We start from the raw sequence: 23,420 nt of genomic DNA, 5'->3' as shown, positions 1-23,420 counted from the left end.
TTGAACATACTCTCAAATTAAATTCGGGTTCCTGAGTGGCAAGTGATGGTAACCTCATTAGCCCCTTAATGTACACATGTAAATTGGACAACAGATTATGAATGCAACTAAGATTGAGCATGTGCGCAATGGTCGATATAGTATTAAGGACATTGCATAAATGCTGTATGTTTTGGTCACAAGGAATATTACACATTAAAGTTAAGAGTGTAAAAACTAATTCATTTTCAAATATATGAAATTTGCACTTCACTTAACACTCTCCTTGAGAAACAACTGAGCTGTGGAATGAGCGCATAGACCATTAATAAATTTCCCAACTGAGAGTACTGGTTATTTTTAGCTAAGAATTTAATTTGAATAATCACTTTTTTTTTTTTTTTGGTCTGAAGTCAGTCTTCTGGTATGTTTTGTTATGCAATGCTTTGATCTGATTTTCTCAGAAAAGAATAGGTTTTCTAGGAGAACAACGAGTACGCTGGAAGCTGGAACAGCATGGGGATAGAGGTCTCTGCACTTTCAAAGAAATGGTCATCTGTCTGCTGCAATGCATGAATCTGATTCTGAGTTTATGCATAACAAGTGAATACAACATCTGCTTCTTCCCTAGATATTTCAGCTATCAACTTCATCTGAAGCTTCTCCAGAATCATAGGTTTTTATATAACTTTATTATTTATTATTATTTAACTTTATTACCTGTCTACTATCTTTAACACAGTGAAACACCATATTCTCCTCAGACCTGCGGGACTCACAAATACTGCACTTTCCTAGTTCAAGTCTTACCTCACAAGCAATTCTTAAAGGTTCCCCTGAGAGGGTGTGTTCAAATCACATCAACCAATGGCATGCCTCATGGTTCAGTTCTTGGTCCCCTTCTCTTTACATACATGACCTCACTTGGCCCAATCATGAAGGCACATGGCTTCTACTATCCCTCCAATGCAGACAATACACAACTGTACCTGTTGTTATAGATTTAAAAAAACAGCTGTTATTCTGCTGGATATTGCAAACTTGTATTTATTATATAAACTTATTTTCAGAACTATAAACACACTGGTTTGTAGTGCAAACAGTTTATCCATTTCATATACTTTGTTATTCTTCTAGTTATTTACCTAAAGTGGCTAATTAATCAAGTTTTGAACATTCACAGAAAATAGCCTACTTCTACATGACTGTCAAACCCACAATTTCCAAATGCTTACCCCCATTAATATGTAATGAATAGAAATTTGAATCAATATATTGTTGAATGCAAATGCAACTGAGGACCTTCACTGCGTGTAAACAGAAAGACCCGTTCTGTAACCCTAAACTTGCAGCTGGATCTTTTCATTATTTACACTCGAAATGATAATGCCACCTATATTTGTGCACAGCTGCGCCATCTGCGCCATCTGCATTACAACAACATTTGTGTCACAAAAAACGGAAAGGGAACTATTGTACATTGGTACAATTATTGTATTCATTAGTACTGGCAATGATCCATGATCAGGCCACTGAAATAATCTGGCTGACCCCCAAACCTCTTGAGAGCACAGATAATAATACTGCATCCATCCAAAAAGCAATCTTGAGGACCGATTTGTTAATCCCAGTTATTTCCTTGTAATTCATGTTCTCCCTCAATCTCTATCATTGTTTGATGGTTTAGATAAAAGTTACGCTAGAAATGTTTCATGTTGTTAAAACAATTTGATCATTTATCCTATTTAAATTCAAACATGCATTTTTCCAGTGAACCAATTTAAATTTCTATGCCACAAAAATGTATTTTAAAAATAGAATGCACTTAAAGCATGAGGGTGCATTTGCAAGAAACAGAAGAGTAGATCTGGGTTTTTCAGCAGCTGGTTACATATGTTCTTGTTTAGCCCTCCAGCCTTTAGAGCTGCACAAGACACACTGGAAACATAAAATTGAGGATGACGCTGAAAAATTATAACAGATTACAATTTATTGAATGATCAGCTTTTAAAGAGACAACAGATATAAGATGCTTACAATGCTGGAATAAAGGAGAGAACTTTCTTGTAAATACAGACATAGAAACAGTAAACCTAAGACAAAAAATACAAAAATTCCCACTCTTCGCCCAAACAAATTATGTGCAAAATTCACTTGTATGCTGTCAGAAGGTAAGCTTCACCAAAAAAAAAAAAAAAAAAATGTTGTAATATCTTTGTAATCTATTACAAAGTTGTCATTTCTTTTGATTTTGAGTTCTAAGAGGTTCCACTCGATTTTCTTAATCTGTAATGAAATTCAAAGTGGTCAAAAAAAGTGCAATGAATCACTGCAGGTAACTTTGGCACCACTTTAATTTTACTAAAGAAATTAAGGCAGCAATTAAACTTTTCAGTTTTAGGGGGTTATTCACAGTGAAAAGATTAAACTGAACTTGAAAGAAAAGTGTCATTGAGATCTACCAGCCTGATGAGCACAAAGCAATATGAATGTCAGAGTCTTTCCGAAATGTTACCTAATGTGTCAGTAACAGACTTTTCCTCAAAGTGGAATCGTCCGTTAAATCATTGACCCGGGAAGAAAAATATTTAAAATGCATGCAAGTACAAAACATGTGGGGCGTTTTACAAATAGGCCCTCAAATCTGAATATGACTTTATCTGCAAACAAAACGAAGCTATGAAGGGAAGTGCAATGATAGCTAGTTAGTCTGCGTTTGTTAATTCTAGTAATACATGTGTAGGCTAGCAGGCTATTAAAGTCTCGGAGTAAACAGCCAATTATATGATGCACACAACTAGAAATTTAAGAATGAGAGTAACTCCAATACACCCTGCCAACACGGATGAAACTTTACTCTTGTAGTGGAATGCCTATATACACACTTAAACGCGACACATTTTGGCTCATTCTCGACAGAAAACATACTCTGTGTAGCTTGTCCAGATTTTGTCCTCGTTTGGGTCATTGCTGGAGTAAGCGCACGTGCCAGTGGAGCTGCACGCGACCATGTGGAAGCCAAACTCTGACAGTTTGTCGAACGCCTGCTCGAGAAAATTATACTTCAGATAATAACGAGATGTGTACCTCTCCGGAGGTCGGTCCGGGTCTCTGCTCTCGTTCAAAGTGTCTCCGAAAACCTCCTTAGCCAGAGAGGTCTTCCCGCACACCGTGATCCTCGCGACTCGCCTGAATTTGGCATCTGTCTGTATGTCTCTTCCGATTGTGTATGAGCCCCGGTAACCGACTGTGATGTAGCCTGACTTTTTGGACTCGAGGGAGGGAGAGTGAGCGGTGCTGGCGATGGACATTGCGCGCGAGGCGTCGGGTCCCATCAGCGGAGGCACGCTCGGTTCCTCCGAGTCACTCTGGCAGATCTCATCGGTGATGGAGTTGTCTTTACTCATTTTGGGACTCAAGAGCTTGGACAGGTCCCGCAGATGAAAAAACTCAGCCTCCCGCTGTAATCTGCTCTTCTCTGGAAAATAGTCAGGCAAAACAAGATTTAGATCCCGTAGGTAGTCTAAAATGTAGCGGAAAAGAAAGCCATCCCTGTCCAGAAAGAAGCGACCTTTGCTGTCCCGTGCCAGCTCTGTCGGTGTTTTCTTACTAAACATGTTCCACAGAAGAGAATCCGGTACGGCTATTAAAGTCGTGTGCCGTGTCACATACACTTGTCCTCCCACATTTAGTTCAATAATGTCAGAAAACGGAGACGCGGAATCCGCTCCGTTTGATATTCCACACTCGGGATCTGCCAAAGCCATCACGTCTCTTCAGTTGATATGCCAGTTATTCGCGACTGTGTGCAACGGGCTTCCTAAAGACTCAAGATAAGGGCAGATGTTTGTTTAAATAGGTTGTGGGAGGGGAGAAAAGACGGCAGATGTTAACGCTTCATTGGCAAAATTGGACCAACTGGTGTCGTGCCTCCTGCTGTCAGTGCCTCTTAGATGCTATACTCTGACTCTTATCTAATGTTTCTTGAAAACTCATAATGTTTTATATATAAATTACACTTAAATGTAGATAATAAATGGAAAAATGCAAAGACATTTGGCTAAACGAATCTTCTCACCACACACCGAGGTTAAAAATGTCTTATAAATTACAGTATTGACATTCTCCCACGCGCTCCATATGACAAAGGAGAATAGCGACATCTAGTGGTATAGAGTTGGAATAAAAGTTGGTTTTAGTCTTCTACGCAAGCACAGCTAAACTGTAAAACAAAAGAAAATGAACATATATATATGACTTAGTCAGGTTAGTTTTGTCTAGTATTTTTCCTCAGAAAGGCATTCAATCATCTGAACAATCAATATGTTAAACAACAGTAGGGCTACAATGCACTGAACGCATAGTTCAATGATCCCTCACAGCCTCAATTTAATTCCCATCAAAAATGAAATATGGCAATACCCTGACTAAGGTCTATAGATGTGGAGTCAGCCATTATTTTTCAACATGCACTGAAAAAACGCATTGTTTCAGTATGTCAATCTAATCTACCTGTATGTTATGCTATCACCAAGGCCTTTAAAATCCTGATCTGAAATATTGTTAAAAACAGAACACAGAATTGCACTTTGCAATGCGTTTTAATGTAAGAAAGTACAATGAACATTTAAATGAAATTCAAAAGAATTTATATAATTGCACATACAGTAATACAATTAATTTTAACTGGAAAAATTCATCAATACAAACTTTGAATGTTTTTTTGACTGACTGTAAATAGCTTTTTAATAAAAATATTGCTTTTTTTATACAGCAACAACACATAACTGAATAAAGCTACGAGCAAACTATAGAAAAAGGAACTGTAATCTCTTACAATCCATGAATACAACATCCCTCCAGGAATAAAAATATACTGTAGGCTTGATATAAGCAAACCTCTGGACTGAAGGTGGAGACAGAGGCAAACTGGACAGAACAAGACTAGGACAAGTACGTTGTCAGACAAAACAGGCTTGGGCTGGAGCTAAAGGCTCTGCATGCATTTGTACTCCAGAAGGGGTTAATGGTGGAATTGAAGGTTGCACCAGGTTCTGCCCACTAGTAGGGGCTAAAACAGGAACTGAAGACTCCACCACTGTATAACATAGTGTAGTGTTATATTGTAAAATGAGAGTAAATCTTACTCTGATTAATTATTCTATAATTCTAAAGAATATAAAATATATGTTTCTATACAGTGTTTTTCAGTCCTGGAGCATCAGCTGCACATTTATCACCTTTACTTGTCACCCAATTCAGTTCATATACTCTTAAACATAAAGGTGCTTAAAAGGTTCTTCACAGCGATGCCATAGATAGAAGAACCATTTTTGGTTCCACAAAGAACCATCTCTTTCTTGCCTTTTTATAATCTTCTTATGCCACAAAGAACCTTTTGTGAAACAGAAAGGTTCTTCAGATGTTAAAGGTTCTTTATGGAACAATTTAGACAAAAAGGTTCTTCTATGGCATCGTGAAGCACCTTTATTTTTAAGAGTGTAGATGTTGAGCTGCATGATTCCTGCATGATAAAAAAATATTAATGGGGAATTAGCCTTTATTGAAGCAGAATGATATTAAAGTGCATATTGCAGGTTAAAAAATTTTTTTAAATGAATATATAACCTTGTATGAAAATATCATATGAACCGTTATTGCAGGGTTTGAAAATGTTTTACAAGGCATGAAGGCACAAATTTAGAAGAAAAAGTGACGCATTCCTTGACCGTTCTGAAAAAGCGTTTTTTTTTTTCAACATCGCGTCATATTACGTCACGAGAGGGAGTCGTGTGCCACGCGCTGTTGGTGTTCAGTGGAGCGGGCGCGAGTCAGTATATTTTAGGTACTTATTTTTTTCGGTTTATCATCGTAATGGTAAATTATTGTGTTTGTGGAGGTTGCACAAACTCCAGTCCAGCCTGTCAGGACATCGAGTCCACAAGGTTTCCTGACAAGAAATAGGACGGTGTCTTCCGAGACTCGGTGCGTTTGTGCAGCTGAAGAGACTTAATGCATCTGCTTCAAACAACGCGGTGGTGTGTAATTTAGCGATCACTGTATACCGGAAGATTATCATTCCGGCGATATGATGCAGTTCAGCATGGGATATCGAAGCAAGAAGCGGGTGAGACTCCGAGCTGGTGCGATTCCTTCACCGGGTCCCGGTCCGCCTGTGTTCGGCCGCCGGCGGAGACATGATGCTCACGGATCCGTCAGAGATGCTGCTCCACGAAAATCAACTGTGCACCGTAAGACTTGATTTTTAACATTTGCTAACTACCAAATCAGTGAACATAATTATTTAAATAATGAGACGCAACGAGATGTATATAAGTTGTTGTAAAGCACCACAGCTAGCTTGTAAGCGTTAGCAATATCGTTATATTTTTAAAAACCGTGTAAAAACGTTACCATATGAGAAGACATAGCTGGTAAGTTAACCTCAGTTTGCTAATATTATAACCATCAAGTCTAGTGACAGCTTAGTAACATTGTTTGCACAGCTAATTGGTAATTTTTTGTCATGTGTGTTTATAAGGCTTTGGAAGACGGGAGTGTGAAGATCTGAAGCAGTGGAGGCCAGCTGTTATGAACCACCTCTACTGGACTGCAGCTTCCGCTCCTGATGGAGATGCAGATGTGATGGAGGCCGAGTGGAGAAGCATGGTCAGCAGTGAATGTGATCTAAACGTTTGCTTGCTTCTCCCAGCATATGCATCAGGCCTCATGGAGTCTCTGAGAGTGTTATACTACAGGTCACCACAGGCTCCACGACAACACAGCACTGTCTGTCTTCCACTACACCTGCTCCTCTTTCCAGATCCCTCTAGAGCAGTGGTTTTCAAACTTTTTTCAGAGCGACCCTATTTTTTTCTTTTTAAATTGACACGACCCATATATATATATAAGAAGGATGGATGGATGGAAGGAAGGAAAGACAACTGCACTACAGAACGATCTCGGAAGGATGCTCTGTTCCAAAATCAAATCATTGTCGGTGCTTCTGAAATTAGTGAGGGTGCTTTGCCTTCATACACATCTATTCTGACATATCATATTTTGTCCAGTCCATAGTTATGATTATCACAATGTCATTGCGATTTTGAGAGAATATGCGGATATCACTTCCGAAAGTTTGTTGCAACTTAGTAAGCCACATTGGTCCTCTTAGCAGCATGAAAAATGAAACTTTTATTCAAATTCTGAATTGAGGCTATATACAGCAAAGAAAGTGCGCAAAGTGCTGTCACTCATTTCAGTTTATCGCGATCTCTAATGAGTGAATCTGTCAACACGGCACAATTAATCTCTTATTTACATCACCTACACTTTGTTCATTATAATCAGAGGATTCGCGTCGCGAGCTTCCAGATCTCTGGACTGAACAAGAACACTCGCGTTCTGAGCGGTGAGTGGATTCTGACTCACTAAAGCTCCTCTGATTGGCCATTGTGTTATAGAAATCAACAGATATGTCCCTGATTTGCTACAATGTACAACGCTGCAAAAACAGAGCGCAAACACAAATACAAATTTGATTCTGACCTGAGGTGGCTGCCGGTTACTTTTGTTTTGTTGTTTATGCTATTTAGTTGCTTCTACATACGTTTTCCTTAAATCATCCTGGCGACCCATTTTTTAAGTCTCGCGACCCACCCGAGGGTCACGACCCAGGGTTTGAAAACCACTGCTCTAGAGGATCAACAAGATGAGGCTGTTGGATTGTGTATCTAGCACAGCATTCACGATTTAACACACTTCAACAACACATTAGTGTGATACCCAGACTGAAAGATTGTTAAATGTTTTTAAATGGGTTCGATGGTATATTTTTCTTTCGGTAGTATATGTTTGATGCACACACATATATGTATATGTATGTATGTTAATTAACAGTTGCAATGTTGTGTTTTTAGTTGGGTATTAACAGTGCTATGAAATAACATTTATGATTTAGTGCTGTATAAATAAAACTGAATTGAATTAACCATAAATGCAGATCTGCTTGATATATATCTAATGTAAACTTCATAAACAAGTTTTTATACAATAAGACAATTTGTGATTGTGATTTTTTTATTGATGGTCAACAAAATGGGGCCATTCAAAACCTTTATAAAGTCCTTCTTCCTCTGTAAACTGTCTTCTAATGTCTGACTCAACACATGCAGGTAAGGGCTGCTCAGAGCACCACAGGCCCAGCGGACAACTTGTCTGTATGCTGTCAATATTGACTGTCTTATACCAATGGCATCAAAAAGTGTGACTTACAGGTAGTTGTGACCTACTTAAATATAGGCAACTTGTAATTGAAGAAGACACAATTATTCAGATAGTTTTAAAATGGTTTTCAAATCTTTAATATACTATGCATGTATACATACAAGTATTTAGCTCAGAGTAATAAATGATCTCTGCCCTAAACACACTAATGTCTGCTGGCCTGGAGAGGTCCATGCTCCTGTCTGAAGTGCATATAGGTTATCTGTAGCACATATGGGTTCAGACAGCAAGCCTCAAAGCCTGGGTGCAGAGTCGGACACTACACATCAAGTGTGGGGGTCACATTCTCCACTAAAGCCCAGTATGTATCTAACTCCCTGCAGCACTGACTTTCCTCAGCTGTGACCATGGCCTTGCATTTACCACACAAACACTTAATGAAACAAAACGTGTTTATCTCTCTCCTGCAGTGATGAGACACCGCTATATCACTTAACGTTAGTGTCGGATATTAACGAGCGTGACACGCCTGATCAACGCTTATTAGTTTATGTTGCTGGTAAGTATCAATACTCATAGATGACCAATACTAGTTTTGCTATTGTCTGATTACATATCGTTAGCTAACACTGGTCTCACCAAGACACCTGCTGTTCTAATCACACATCAACTCAATCTGTCTCCTCTGACCGTTGTTCTGTCTAATCCTGACCTTTCCCTGCTGTCTTGGCTGCAAAACAGGCTCATAATTTTATCTGTGGTCCGTCACACAAGTGTAAATAAACATTTAAAATTTCCTCAGCGTCCGAACTGTCATTGCGATCCACTGTTTTCCTGTGTTTAACATGGACCGCTCTCCCTCTCGTTACGTCACTTCCGGTTTTGGCGGTTTTCAGATGCGGAAGTAAAATTCTCTCACAAAATCGACTCTAGAAGCCTTAATAGTGTATTTTAAAGTATTTTTTAAAGTATTTTTCTATACATCGACTCACAGGAGTCTCTAACCTGGAATATGCCCTTTAAAGCATCAGGAAAACTGACTTTAAACTTTAAACTGTTCTATAAAACACTTGTAAGACACTCAAATAATAAATCCAACACACCATGTAAATATTGATGTCATTAACCACAGGAAAGCCTAATAATTTAATACAGTCTATGAAAATACATGAAACAATATTATAGCCTATCTTTTTTTCAGTTTACAAGGGTCACGCTCATGTGATATTATGAGGAACTGACAGAACTGACAGAAGACAGTCTCTGACAATTGCAAAAAAAATTCCAGATTTCACAAATGCTGGCGATACACACTTTTAGTGTGCATACAAGTTCATGAGATATGATGTCATATCATAATATCATGTGATTTGATAATGGACCTGTTTTCAATTTCATTTCATGAAAGCACTCTGATTCCATGAAATGATTTTAATATTTAATATTTTAATAAATGATAATAATATTTTTCTAATGTGTGGACAATGATGTAACAAATGGTAATGTGTGAACGTGTAAGACAATTTCTGGAATAATAACAATACAAATTATAATAATAATTGTTATTTATTTGTTGGTCTTACGTTTTATGCTTATTTTTTATTATGCTTATTTTAATATATTGTCAAATCTAAACATACAGTATGATTGAAAATTAGCCATGTTCTTGTGCAAAATGTGAACTCTGATTTAATGCCATAAGGCTGTTGCAAATTGTGAAACAATGCACTTCACTCTATTGTGGTTAAGTAACCTTGGAAAGTCGGTAGTTGGCGAGCCAGTTTTGGTTATAGGAACATAGTAGCCTATATAAGGCGAACATTACCACACTGAACTCACAGTAGGATTCAGACCTCGCACAATGATCAGAAAGGTACTTCTAATTTATTTCTTGTAGTATTTCTTGGCAGATAAAACATTGCTAGGTAATTCATCCAGCTATTTTTTACACATATATTTCTTCTTTTGCTACATTTAAAATTCAAATGCATGCAAAATATTATAATTAAATGTTAATTATTATTTTCTCAGGGAGTTACTGAGAGTTTTGGGGCAGCAGTGTCCTGTCTGAGCACATCTCATCTGACAGATGAAGTGATAAGGAGGAGTAAGCGAATGATACTGGACACGCTGGGAGTGGGATTGCTGGGAACAAGCACCCCAGTCTTCAACACAGTACTTCAGTGCAGCCAAGTAAGGATAGTGTTTGCATATTCAGTTGTCCTTCTTTTATGTTTCTTATGTTTTATGCACATTTCTTTGATCATTTATAAATTAGAGGCAGCAAGCACTGGAAAACAGCAAGGTCTGGGGCAGACCAGGATTATCTCTTCCACCTCACTATGCTGCCTTTGTTAATGGAGTTGCGGTAGGTCATTTTAAATAATCACGTTCAGATACTCTGGTAAATACATATACTTGTGACAAAAAATAATCATTTACTTATTTCATTTTTAAAAGCACGAATGTATTCTCTCAGACTGATAATGGGATGTGTTCCTGTGATATATCAGGTGCACTCTATGGACTTTGATGACACCTGGCATCCAGCCACTCACCCCTCCGGCGCTGTGTTGCCGGCTCTCCTAGCACTGGCTGAAACTTTGCCTGTTAAACCCTCTGGCCTGGAGCTGTTGCTGGCTTTCAATGTAGGCATAGAGGTTCAGGGGAGACTCCTGAGGTTTTCTAAAGAGGCACACAACATTCCCAAAAGGTAACAGTGTTTTCTAAAGTTATTCACTAATAGAAATAGTAAAATAAAACCAAATAAAAAAAACTGGCCCTAATTTTAAAGCTAATCGTGAATTGACAAGTATACATTTTCAATTTTAGTAACTGGGGATGAAAGTGAAACTTTCTGATGTATGTTTGGAATATCAAAGTAATAAGAAGTATAGCATTAATTGTGATGGTAAAGCTGAATTTTCAGCATTACTTCAGTCTTCAGTGCCACGTGATCCTTCAGAAATCATTCTAATATGCTGATTTTCTGCTCAGTAAACATTTATCATCAATGTTAAAAATGTGACACTTTTTTGTATTCTTTCATGAATATAAACTTAATAAGAACAGTGTTTATTTCAAACTGAATTTTTTTGTAATCATGTAAAAGTCTTTAATGTCACTTTTGATCAATTTAATGCATCCTTAAAAGTAAAAAGTATAAACTTATTGAAAAATTGTACTAACTCCAAATATTTGAACATCAGTGTCTAACTGTTGGAATGTACATAAACTTTTATGAATTTCATGAAATATTTTAATGGCTGTATCCATAAAATGCAAGCAGAACAAATTTCTAAATTGTTTCTACTGGAAATTGATTTTAATGCCAAACAATACGACTGTCCTCACCTTTACCGTTTAATAAATAAAGATATATTAAATATATTTAATTTTAATTCATGTGTCGCTCTCAGATTCCACCCACCTGCAGTTGTTGGGGTTATGGGCAGCGCAGCTGCTACGGCTAAACTTTTGGGTCTCCCAGCGGCCCAGAGCATAGCAGCTCTAGCAATAGCCTGCTCATCCGCTGGAGCGCCCATGGCAAACGCTGCGACTCAAACCAAACCTCTCCACATGGGCAATGCTGCCCGGGGGGGTCTGGAGGCCTCCCAACTCGCTCTCCTCGGCCTGGAGGGTAACGCACAGATTCTGGACCTGGAATCAGGCTTCGGGGCCTTCTATCCAGATTATGTCCCTCACCCACTAGCTGAGGTCACCCCTACTTCTCATTACAGCTGGGTGTTAGAAGACCAGAACATTGCACAGAAGCGCTTTCCTGCCCATCTTGGGATGCACTGGGTGGCAGATGCAGCAATAGAAGCAAGGGTGAAATTTTTGGAGAAATACCCAAATGCAGATCTCAGTCAAATCAAGAAGATCACTCTCAGAGTGCCCTCATCCAGATATGTAGACTGCCCTCTTCCGGTTAGCGAGCACCAGGCCAGACACTCATTCCAGTTCAACTGCTGTACCGCACTGCTGGATGGAGAGGTCACCATCGACTCATTCAGCAAAACCCAGATGAACAGGAGTGCCCTAAAGGAGATGCTTCTGAAAGTACGGTTGGAAAATCCACAAGACAATCACTCGAGCTTTGAAAAAATGTATTGCGAAATTGCAGTGGAGACAACTCAGGGGGAAACGTTCACTGCATGCTGCAACACTTTTTACGGTCACTGGAGGAAGCCACTCAGTCATGAGGATCTGGTGAGGAAGTTCAGGGCTAATGCTTCGACTGTGCTGACCGCTGATGTTATCGAAGGTATTATTTACACTGTAGACCGTCTGGACACAAATCAAGACTGTTCAATGCTTTGGTCATACATGCACTTTAATAAGCACATGATGAACAGAGATGAGTGCTGCTACTCAGCTTTGGCCTGAATTATTGTGTAATGGCATCATTTAGGCTAATAGAAAGTATCATATTGTCATATTGAAACCTGTCATTACTTTGTTCCTTATATTCTCACTTTGGTGGATTTGTACTACATATAGTTCTGAAATATTTCCTAGCAACTTTTGATGGTGAATATGATAAGTGTGTAAATTCTGATTAGGTAAAAGCATGAAAACCACTATGGTGTTGTGAATTAAATCTTAAATCTGTATTTTATATTACAACCAAATTGTTATTTACTCACCAAAACCAACTTTCATTTGGTGATTAGCAAGTACTCATTTTGGACCGCGTCTATATTTTTGACAAGCATTTTGAGTGTATTCTGGCTAACCTACAGTATTTCTGCAATGTCAGATTTTTTTTTTCAAATACACAGCATTTAGTAATAGTGTTCATCAGATGTAGTTTTTCCCAGAAAGTAAAGAGTAAGTTCCTTTCACTTGTCAAACTGAAAGTGGAGTGTGAGAGAATACAGTTGTGTCTATTTTCACATTTCTGAATGAAAGGTTTCACATCATATTTTTGTTTTTTGTTTTGCATAACTATGTTTTCTGTTTGGTTTCAGTTTTTTTTCTATTCCATGTTGAAATTATATTTGTTGTACATTTGTTGTTTATCTAATAAAGTCATTTACATTACCATTGAAAACGTTGATGTTTTTGAAAGTCTCTTATGCTCAGCCATGCTGCATTTGTTTGATCAAAAATACAGTAAAAACAGTAATATTGTGAAATATTATTACAATTTAAAATAACTGGTTTCTATTTTAATATACTTTCAAATGCAATGTATTCCTGTGTAGGGCTGCCACTAACGACTATTTTTATTTCGATTAGTCGATTAAAACTAAACAATTAATTTCCCACAAAAAAAAAAAAAAAAAAACAATTTTACTTAAGAATATTTTATTAAACTACATTTTATTAAACCAAATGAAATCCAAATTTCTATGAAATCCTTCTTTTAAAGCAAAAGTAAAGTGCAACAGAGTGCAAGAAGCAAGGGTCCATCTCATAGTCCAAATCACTGAAATCAAAGTTCAGTATTATACGAATGACAACATATCCACGTGTTCTAGTCTACTACTAATAAAATTATATATCAAATAACACTTTTTAAAGGAGTATTTACCAGAAATATTATTTACCAGAATTTATTTAGTAGAAAAATGTAAATGTGCAGTTTTTTTTCTTTTTTGAAAAAACTGAATTTGGAAATAAAACAAATTTCACAGGGCCCTATAATTATAATTATTATAATTATTTTGTGGTAACAAAAATAGATGTAAGTGAACAATAGCCTTTAAAATTACTTAAAATACATATATAATAGCAATGAGGTAATAATAATTAGTTCAAATAAAGTATCAAAAGCAAGAAATCATATGGTTTTATTGAACAAAACTTAAAATACATAATGTATTATAAACAATAATTACGCATTACAACAAAGGACTGCAGGGGGCGCCAACGGCCTGAAGGTTGTTATTACGCATTACTGTGCGATCTAATCCTTGTTTAATATTGACCAAGCACCATTTAATTCAAATGTCCACTTAATCTTTAATATTTGGCCATTTCTTTAGGACAGAAATGCTATAGCCACTGTAATTAAATGAGTATGTGGACATAGGGTTTGAGCTTTTATTTTGAAACCGCGACGTATTCTCCTGTGTTTGCGTGGATTTATAAATGATTTACCTTACGAATCTGATGAAATGGCGCACGTAGCGTTCCCAGATGAACGTTATAATAAACCCAAACTCACAACAACAAGCAGAGACGGAGTTTGAGACGCTCCACACATGTAAATGATACGTTTCTGTGGAAATACTGTGAAAGGAGCTGCTGTGTGACACACGTACTTAACCTACAAGCATGTAAATAATTAAAGCGCATATACCGTATTAGAACTGCATCACATATAATTATTTCATTAAATCGTAGCGTTTGTGAATTCACAATTATGCTTAATTATTACAGTCTAATAATTTGTTTTATGGATTCTCGTCCGTGAAATGCGCCACTTCCGGTATTTTGTCGACTCGAGCAATATGAAGTCAAATAGGCATTACTAGGTAGATGTTCAGATGTCATCACAAAGGATTTCTCCAATCAATAAATATTTAAATAATGATGGACTCATTATTCCATCTGTAACAAAGTCTAAAAGGCAAATATGTTACTTGTTTATTCAGACGCTGGAATACAAACATTAGAAAGACAGGGTCAATTCATAAATTCAGGCAAGTTTCAACACCTCCTGTACCATCTCTCCAATTCCATCAAATATTTCATGTAGTGGTGCTTTGCACATGAAAGCGCAGGTGGTGACAATCTTATTTTTCTCATCAACATGAGCCTCATTCACATGCTTGCAAATATGCTTGCAGCCAAGCTGAGAAATAGCTTCCGCAGTGTCTGGAACATCTGGATACCTGAAAGCCAAAGATTCAGACAGTATGCCTCAGTGCTGTCTTTTAATATTAATATCAAAATTTTTATGAACAATATGGAAACATAGAGATAATTGTGTATAAAACACATGACTGTGTATAAACAAAGCTCTGCCTTTTCTGTGGGTTAAAATCCGTTAATTTGCCGTTCATCATCGTGTTCTGCTGAACAAGGACAAATCATTCCAATGATAATGAATAGCTATGTTTCCAACACCCTCTTTTTATGCGCATTTTGAAGTATCGCATCAGAAACGAGTGATGGAAACGCCAAATTTCAAACAGAAGTCCCTTAATTCGCAAAAAAGTTTTTATGCTCGCTTGAGGTGGTTTTTGACAATGCGAATAATGGGAGATGGAAACGCATTTAGTGATACTAGCATTCATTTATTTGAAGTTGATAAGATTTTCTTAATGTTTCTGAAAAAAAGTATCTTATGTTCACAAAGGATGCATTTATTTGATCAAATATCTATAGCCTATGATCATTTCAATATAATAGTTTATGTAATAATTTATTATTATGCATTTTGAAAACAGCTGTGCTACTACATATTTTTGTAAACACCAAGAACATTATTTAAGGATTATTTGATAAATATAAAATTCAAAACAGGGTTATAGTTAACTAAAACCATTAAAAATAAAAAATAAATGTTTTCTAACTTGAAATAAAATAAACGTTAACTTATTTTACATTTTATTTTTATTGAAAGTTATTTTATTTTCATTTAATTTAACTTGATTTACTAAAATAACGAACTGAAACAAAAATTAATACAACTATATAGACATTTTAAAAATCTAAAATCTAATGAAATGATTCAAACCTCAAAATTACTAAAACTTCACTATTAAAATGAAAACTATAAAATAAAAATGAACTAAAAAAAATTATATTAAATTAATGCCTTTACCATCACTTTCAATCAACTTAATGCATCCTTGCTGAATAAAAGTATTCATTTCTTTAAAAAAATAAAATAAAATCTTTCTGACCCCAAACTTTTTGTATGCAAATTGACGACATAACCGAATACATGCAGCACTAAGCACAAGTTCCTATATGTTTGCAGAGTTTGTTCTGTACACAACTTTTATATTTGCTAAAAGTCACATAATTTACCTCTCATCCTTGTCATGGCCAACAGTCACTTCACAGCCAGGGAAAACCTTAGCAGCCAGCACAGGTGAGATGCAGCACAAGCCGATGGGCTTCTTCTCAGCATGGAAGGCCTCCAGCACCGTCTTAACCTGCTCATCGACCGAGCAATCTTTACCCTGGACAGCCCAGCTACACAGGTTCTTGGCTGCTCCAAAACCACCTGCAAAATAATGTTAAAATAATAGGCTTACTCATAGGCGTAAATCCCGGGGGGGACGGGGGGGACAGGACCCCCCCATCTGAGGGTTGTCACCCCTAAAAATATCATTACAAGCAACTCTGTGTAATGAAAATAATATAATGGACATATACATAAAATAACTGTGTGAGTAGTAAAACAAAATAAACGCAAAAAAAAAAACGTTTTTTGGGAATCAAAACAATGTTTTGATTCCCCCCTCCCTTGCCTCAGTGGTTTGGTCCACGGCCTGCTTTCCTCTTTTACCGATACACACACACACACGAGTCCGCTCACTCCGATGGGAGATAGCAAGTTCCTCAGTAACAGTTAGTTATGTGTAAGTAATTTAGGCTGTCAAGGCTATTTTATTCTCTAAACATCGGTTGACATGATTCTTTCTCTTTAATACAGATGATGCTGGATTATTAATAAATGTCATGACAAAAAAATTATGATATCCAATGTTTTTTCTATGAGCGATTAAAAGGTTAACAAGCTTACCGTAGTTTGTCACCCACTACAACTAACACAGCGATAAGCCTGTGTGAACTGATATTTGGCTAATATTGTAGACCTACTGATGTGTTGGGTTTTACTCAATATGATGTTAAGTGGTAGATCAGTGGGCTTAATGCGGTTGAATATCTAAAGAGATGTACTCGGTTTCAGACGAAACCTAAAATACTATGGAGGGTGCAAAATAATAATTATAATTATACCCATATATGAACCATGTGAACCGAACTCATATTTAAACACAGTCCATGCTATGTGCATGCTGTGTACACATATATATCCTTACAAGTACAATTTTGGCTGTATTATTTGTGTCCCCTTCAAAAATTGCTCTTGAGAAATTTTATGTTTATTGTCCCCCCCCCTACTGTCAGATGAAATTTATGCCCCTGGGCCTACTACCCGAAATGCTGAGCTGAACAGTAAATAGACATTCTTCCAAAAGTAGTGTGCTAACCAGGGAAGATGATGGCATCCAGATCCTTTACGTTGAGCTCGGAGAGGTCTTGGATATCACCCCGGGCAAGTCTGGCACTCTCCACAAGCACATTTCTCTTTTCCTCTGTTGGAGAGCCTTTCAAGTGATCTACAACATGCATCTGATCAGTGTTGGGTGCAAATATCTTCACCTGTGGGAAGGTTAGAAAATAACAATGTTAATTAATGTTACTTTACAAGGCAGGCTGAAAAGGATGTTAAACCAGCTAAACAAAAGTTACAGATATGTACAATATTGAATAGTTTAGATGCACTGCTTCTTTGTCAGCAGTGAAGACAGTGCAGTGTGTTACAGTCTATTCATAAGGTTGTGCGATGTCCATGTTTATATAAGTGATCTGATATAAATAGAATCAATTTGACTAGTCATGTGCTCTGGATGGATCAGCTGTTTTTTTGCATTGGAGATTATTAGAGCTGATAATAGGAGGTTCATGTGTAAACTTACAGTAGCTTGCTGACGGCTCAAATGAACCAGAACCGCAGACGCCTCATGGATTTCACTTCCATCAAAGACACCGCAGCCTGCCAACACTACAGCTACACGCTTTCCCATTCTCTAAACGAAACGAAGTCACAAACTCAGCGAAGATCGCAATGAACTTCAAAGGCTACGAACTTCTGCGTTTGGTATATGAGTATGGCACCACAGCGCCTCCGACCACTGTGGAAGAGAATTGCGATTTTCAATATTTAAATGAATCGTTCTTTCGAGTCGGATCTTTTTAGTGAATCTGTTGAACGACTCGTTCTGAGTAAACAACTTACTGAGCTGAACTGAGAATCGTCTCTTTAGAACGTCTTGTTTTGTTAATTTTATTGGAACATTTTAGAGTATGTAATATTGATGTAGCAGAATCGCCAAATACTTTTTAACCGGTTCTTTGAAATCAACCGTCCTAAGGCTCCGGATCGGGGAACTTTTATTTTGAAATGAGTCTTCTAACAAAGAGTTGTTTCCGTTTCCAGTCAACACATTTGACATACACATGCATTGATGCGGTATAGTTTGTTGTTATGGCACGTTTATCAGTTAACATATCGCAGTAACATGGGTATTTGAGTAAAAAACATAAAACCTTGAAGCAGTTGTGGTCACTATATAGTCCACTTATTGAGTGCTGTACTAGGCATGAATAATTCTAGCTAGCCTGCTAGCTAATAACCTTCCGAAGTAGCGTTCAAGTCAACGCCAGTCAGTGTGTAATCATGGCAGGACTGTATCGAGCTCTTCTAACATCTGCCTCCAGTGTCACAAAGGTGAGATTCTTTCATATTTCATCATCAGCCTCGATGGGTAAATCGTGATAATTGATTTGATGACAATGTCAAAAAAGTGTTTAATAAATCTTTTAAACTGTTATTGCAGAATCTGACACAAGCCACATCATGTCGCACCAAATTCACTAAGAGTCGCATCCCTCCACAGGTACGTGACGGTTCAAATGTACTTGCATCGTTTTATTCGATTCAATGTATTGAATGTAATGACACCATATTTTCGTCGTTCAGGTATTTGAGGAACGAGCAAAAGAACACGACAAGTATGGTGGTGATCCAGAACACCCACATAAACTGCATATAGTGACACGAGTTAAGAGCACAATGAGACGACCCTACTGGGAAAAGAAGGTTGTGAAGAGTTTGGGGCTTATGAAGGTGGGATGGGATCTTCCTTTTTTTAAATTACAATATTCTAATAAGAAATGATCAAATTTAAGTGAAAAAATATTCAGTACAGCATGTTCTTTATCACCAGGCACATGAACCCCATATCCACAAGAACATCCCATCAGTGAACAATCTACTGAAAATCATTAAGCATCTAGTTAGGTAAGCTCAATCAGTTAAACATGATTGCTGACCATTAGAATAGACTTATTAAAATAACATCTTTATCTGCAGGATTGAGCCTCTCAAGCTCCCCTATGGATTACCTGCTGAGGAGGACATGGCTAACACATATCTGAATAGCAAAGGCGAGCTGGTGGTGAAACGTCTCCTGAAACCACTTGAGCAGAAAGCCATTGAGTCATAGAATTTTTGTGGCCTACCCTTTGTGCAGTGTTTTTGTTGTTTAATAAATATTTGAATACCAGTCTTCTTTACTGTAGCTCAGTGATCAAATGTAAATGTGTACTTATAATTAAATGCATGTTGCTCTGGATAATAGTGACAGCCAATTGCATGAATGTAAATTACTAGATCTTTTTCTTCTACAAAATTGTGCTTTTTAAACATCAGTCACTCAGGTGATGTAATACTTAAATCACTAATATGTTCAGTGAGACAAAACGAAATTATTAATTGACATGAACAAAACAGGCATATTATATCATTTTTTAATAAGTCATGTACTGCTATAAAAGCAAAAAATGCACATCCTTCATATCAATGGGAGAAAGAGGTGGCAATTCTTAGTGGAATACAGAAGTTTGCTTCCTTGGCACTTGTTCGATTCTCACTGATCTGAGCATCAGTCCATCAGAGGCAAAAATAATGATTTTGTGTTTGCACCATTGTTTAAATGATTCTGATTCTTCCATCTTACAAAAGCTCAATCTTCCTTAGATAATAAATCAGCGCTAAAGAGAGAGAATCTTCACCAGAATTATGCTCCATAGAAAAGTTTCACTTCTGTACATTAAAAATTAAAGAGATATGAAATGAAGTATAAATACCCTATCAGGTGGTATTCAGTCATCTTAAAATGGGCAAACATAAGACAAAGGTGAGAGGAAAGAAATTAAATAGACACTGCAAAAAATAAACAAAAAAAAGTGACCACAAAGTGGTATTACAAGACTTAGTACTGTTATGTAGGAAGCCCTGAGAAAGACGGAGCTTGATGTTTTAGTCCTCTAATCATCATCAGATTCAGAGTCCGAGTCATAACCTTTGCCTCTGATGGTCTTTTTCTCCACCTTGGTGAACTTTGACCCTGACTTCTGTCCAATAGTTGGTGGCTCCAAAATATTCCCACTAGAAGGAGAAAAGATAGAAATGTAAAAGTAGTTTTAATAAAAAAATTAATAAAAGTAAAAACAAAGAAATTAATACTTTTATTCAGCAAGTACACAATAAACTGACCAGAAGTTACAGTAATTAAATTTACATAATAAAATAAATCAATTAAAAAATGCTATTCTTTTGAAATTTCTATTCATTAAAGTATCCTGGAAAAAAAATCACTGTTTCAACATTGATAATAATAAGAAATGTGTCTTGAGCACCAAATCAGCACATTAATGATTTCTGAAGGAACATGTGACTCTGAATATTGAAGTAATGAATCAAAATGTTTTGATATTTACACATATACTCTACAATAATGTTTTTATTATAGGTTCCTCTAGAACAAAAACATACTGCAAGTTTCATAACTCAAAACTAACTCCCTAGTTTAAAATACACATTTTTCTTTTAATCCTTGCACAGAAATTGGGAGAATCGTTACGTTTTGATTCTTCAACACGCCTCTTAACGTGCGCCATCATTTTATGTTAATCCGAGGAGGTGTGTTCAGATCAAATTCAACGCATGTCTTTCCATCGATCCGTCAAACTTGGACATTGTTACATCGAAATACCATGCCTGCATGGTGGCCTGACCCTGTACCGCTTCAGTATGTTTAACTATCGAACTATCTCCTTCACTTACCTGTAGTTGATGATATTTGAGCAGCCCAGTCTCCACTCCAGCATTTCAGTAGGGAATTCATCTGTGTTACCCAGATCGGTGAAGCCCACAATAAAATCCTTAGTCTTCCCGTCCTTCACCAGAGCCAGTGTAGGAAGGACCTTGATCCTCAGCCTCTCGGTTAGGAATGGAGCCTTCTCAACATTTAGTTTGATGAACTTTGTTTCCAGATGTTTCTTTGCCAAAACAGCAAGATGCTTGTCCAAAATTTTGCATCTTTGGGAAATAAACACTGAAAATATCTGTTTGCACATTTGATTTATAATCCAACATACAAGGATAATATAAAAAAAAGTCCTCAAATACCTTAAAGTAGAGTCTCTGTAGAAATGGCAAACCACATTTTTGCTTTCTTTCACCTCAGCAAAGAAATCCTTCTCACTTGGGATCTCTCTGAAGTCACCATGTCCTTTAGATATCCACTCCTGAGGACAGACACATACAACAGATCACAAAGTTTAAGTTTAATCACACTAGCGGATGACTCATTTTGGATAAACATTTTAATAGTACATTTTAAACCAGATCCAAATTTCAGACCAAGATTTCATTAAAAACGTTTATAATATTCACCTGCTTCTGTTTATGAGCTTTCTTAAGGGCCTCAAGCCTTCTCTCCTTCAGTCGCTCCAGCCCATCTTCATCCATGCTCTCGAACTTCTCCAGTTCAGCATCCAGCTTCTCTTCCACCATCCGTGCCGACTGCAGCACCTGCTGCTCCAGAGCCTTCGCAACGACCTCCATGGACTGACTGGCCATTTCCTATCACTTCCTGACTGCCTCTTGGAAATAAAGCAAAATTTTGGTTGCAATTACATACTGATAAGAAGTGTAACATCCCATTTAAAAAGAGCAAACAGTTAACTTTTTTTTTAATTCATTCTTTATACTAGATTAACATTGTTGAATAACCTTTTATAACACGTCTAATAGGTCTAACAACAGCATGGCATTTGTGCCTACAATTATTTTTTTGTTTGTTTTGTTTTTTTAAATCAATTTAGTATCATGTTGTCTGTTAAAATAAGCTACTTGGAAAACAGTTCTGAATTGACACTTTTCAAATGCATACAGCATAATATTTAACGAGGCAAGTGCTTTTATGTAATGAAAGGTGTGGCACACAATAATCAATAGTCGCCTGGGTTTTATGAGCATTCTGTTTATTCACAACAATAGAGATACTGTGGGCCAGCGCCTGACCAGAGCCGCATAACGACAAACACGACAACTCGGTTTACTCTCTCCAGTTCCTATGTCTGTGTCTCATCGACAGCTGATGATTTCAACAGGCTCTAAGCTTTTGTAAATAAGGACTGTTGAGTTTAAAATTGATATGCGGGGCTTTGTGTCAAATCGTGCTAGTGCTAGCGTCTTGCTTTGGCTTCCAAGCTCCGTGGAAACGGCAGCTTTGATCGCTAACAAAGACTACTAATTAGCGATTGCCTGGTTAATCGGATAGAACACTCTCCAGAAAGCAACGACAAACTAGAAATAGTGTAACTGACATAAAGTTTAAAACGTATTACTATTTTCTTTATGTAGGTCAGGAGCACTTACCGAAGCGGGATGATTTCTAGAAGGCGGCACACTGACGCAGTTTCACGTACAGGCGTCGACTGATCACGTCACGCAATGGTAGCGCTTCTGACGCATTTTATAAACAATATTGGAAACATTTTCATTGAAAATGTTGATGTTTTAAAACAACAGATTATAAGGAATGCTCTTTGTTCTGTGTCCTTACCGGCATCAAGATCTTTTTTGGTCTTCTTTATTCGGTAATATCTCTTGGGTTAAAGCATGGAAACTGCCAAATAAGTTTTGTATCAATAACAAAATTAAGTGTCTTACAAAATACTTCATTTAATTTGTCCTGCTAAGCATGTTTTGGAAAGATTTAAGCTTAATATTTCGTATTCCTGTGAATTTTGTGGTCAAGAAAAATAAACTATTTTGCATCTTTTTTTTCATTGTCTTTACTCAAGATTATTTTGGAAGGATTTGGAATTTTATATTAACAGAAAAATGGAGTGTATGATAGAAATTTGTATATTTGATGTTCTTTTTTATACAGAAAAATAACATTTGAATTGTAAAGAACAACATATTATACATTTGTTTATTTTGTTCCATATACATATACAAATTCCATATACATAAAAAGAAGTGAGCTCAATGTAAACCAAATTTTGCACATTTTATAAATGACTTTAAATTATGTGTAAATCTCTTGAAACAAACAAAAAAGCACTGAAAACTTTTTGAAATTTATGTAATTTAATGAAAAATT

At 36.8% G+C, this 23,420-nt stretch overlaps 6 protein-coding genes across 8 annotated transcripts; 3 read left to right on the top strand and 3 right to left on the bottom strand.

Moving 5' to 3' along the window:
- Positions 1-1,986: 1,986 nt before the first annotated feature.
- Positions 1,987-4,014, bottom strand: kctd12.1 (potassium channel tetramerisation domain containing 12.1). Of its 2 annotated transcripts, XM_058787295.1 has the most exons (2): positions 3,551-4,014; positions 1,987-3,457 (listed from the first exon to the last, which is right to left on the bottom strand). In XM_058787295.1, the coding sequence occupies exons 1-2, from the start codon at positions 3,744-3,746 to the stop codon at positions 2,886-2,888; spliced, it is 768 nt and encodes a 255-aa protein (XP_058643278.1). In that variant the 5' UTR covers positions 3,747-4,014; the 3' UTR covers positions 1,987-2,885. The 2 variants fall into 2 exon arrangements, with proteins under 2 accessions (XP_058643278.1, XP_058643277.1); XM_058787294.1 differs by having other exon boundaries at positions 1,987-4,011.
- Positions 4,015-4,711: 697 nt separating this feature from the next.
- On the top strand, positions 4,712-8,564 carry LOC131547211 (uncharacterized). Its single transcript, XM_058787604.1, has 2 exons — positions 4,712-6,230; positions 6,521-8,564. Exons 1-2 carry the CDS (start codon positions 6,068-6,070, stop codon positions 7,054-7,056), a joined length of 699 nt encoding a protein of 232 aa, XP_058643587.1. The 5' UTR covers positions 4,712-6,067; the 3' UTR covers positions 7,057-8,564.
- A 1,028-nt stretch (positions 8,565-9,592) lies between these two features.
- Positions 9,593-13,390, top strand: acod1 (aconitate decarboxylase 1). Of its 2 annotated transcripts, none has more exons than XM_058787529.1 (5): positions 9,593-10,078; positions 10,237-10,398; positions 10,484-10,573; positions 10,719-10,918; positions 11,625-13,390. In XM_058787529.1, the coding sequence occupies exons 1-5, from the start codon at positions 10,067-10,069 to the stop codon at positions 12,592-12,594; spliced, it is 1,434 nt and encodes a 477-aa protein (XP_058643512.1). In that variant the 5' UTR covers positions 9,593-10,066; the 3' UTR covers positions 12,595-13,390. The 2 variants fall into 2 exon arrangements, with proteins under 2 accessions (XP_058643512.1, XP_058643513.1); XM_058787530.1 differs by having other exon boundaries at positions 9,593-10,130.
- Positions 13,391-13,987: 597 nt separating this feature from the next.
- zgc:162944 (uncharacterized protein LOC569993 homolog) lies at positions 13,988-18,118 on the bottom strand. Its single transcript, XM_058787927.1, has 4 exons — positions 17,877-18,118; positions 17,388-17,559; positions 16,195-16,393; positions 13,988-15,050 (listed from the first exon to the last, which is right to left on the bottom strand). Exons 1-4 carry the CDS (start codon positions 17,982-17,984, stop codon positions 14,855-14,857), a joined length of 675 nt encoding a protein of 224 aa, XP_058643910.1. The 5' UTR covers positions 17,985-18,118; the 3' UTR covers positions 13,988-14,854.
- Positions 18,119-18,386: 268 nt separating this feature from the next.
- mrpl30 (mitochondrial ribosomal protein L30) lies at positions 18,387-19,528 on the top strand. Its single transcript, XM_058787928.1, has 5 exons — positions 18,387-18,688; positions 18,798-18,857; positions 18,941-19,087; positions 19,188-19,261; positions 19,334-19,528. Exons 1-5 carry the CDS (start codon positions 18,638-18,640, stop codon positions 19,464-19,466), a joined length of 465 nt encoding a protein of 154 aa, XP_058643911.1. The 5' UTR covers positions 18,387-18,637; the 3' UTR covers positions 19,467-19,528.
- A 226-nt stretch (positions 19,529-19,754) lies between these two features.
- On the bottom strand, positions 19,755-22,792 carry txndc9 (thioredoxin domain containing 9). The gene is made up of 5 exons (XM_058787926.1): positions 22,688-22,792; positions 21,701-21,909; positions 21,434-21,552; positions 21,089-21,343; positions 19,755-20,410 (listed from the first exon to the last, which is right to left on the bottom strand). The coding sequence occupies exons 2-5, from the start codon at positions 21,884-21,886 to the stop codon at positions 20,290-20,292; spliced, it is 681 nt and encodes a 226-aa protein (XP_058643909.1). The 5' UTR covers positions 21,887-21,909; positions 22,688-22,792; the 3' UTR covers positions 19,755-20,289.
- Positions 22,793-23,420: the final 628 nt, after the last annotated feature.

The sequence above is a fragment of the Onychostoma macrolepis genome, chromosome 09, assembly GCF_012432095.1.
Source record: "Onychostoma macrolepis isolate SWU-2019 chromosome 09, ASM1243209v1, whole genome shotgun sequence".
In the NCBI taxonomy this organism is placed as follows: Eukaryota; Metazoa; Chordata; class Actinopteri; order Cypriniformes; family Cyprinidae; genus Onychostoma; species Onychostoma macrolepis.
Note: the sequence above shows the minus strand (reverse complement) of the source record. Positions and strands in the feature narration are given on the sequence as shown.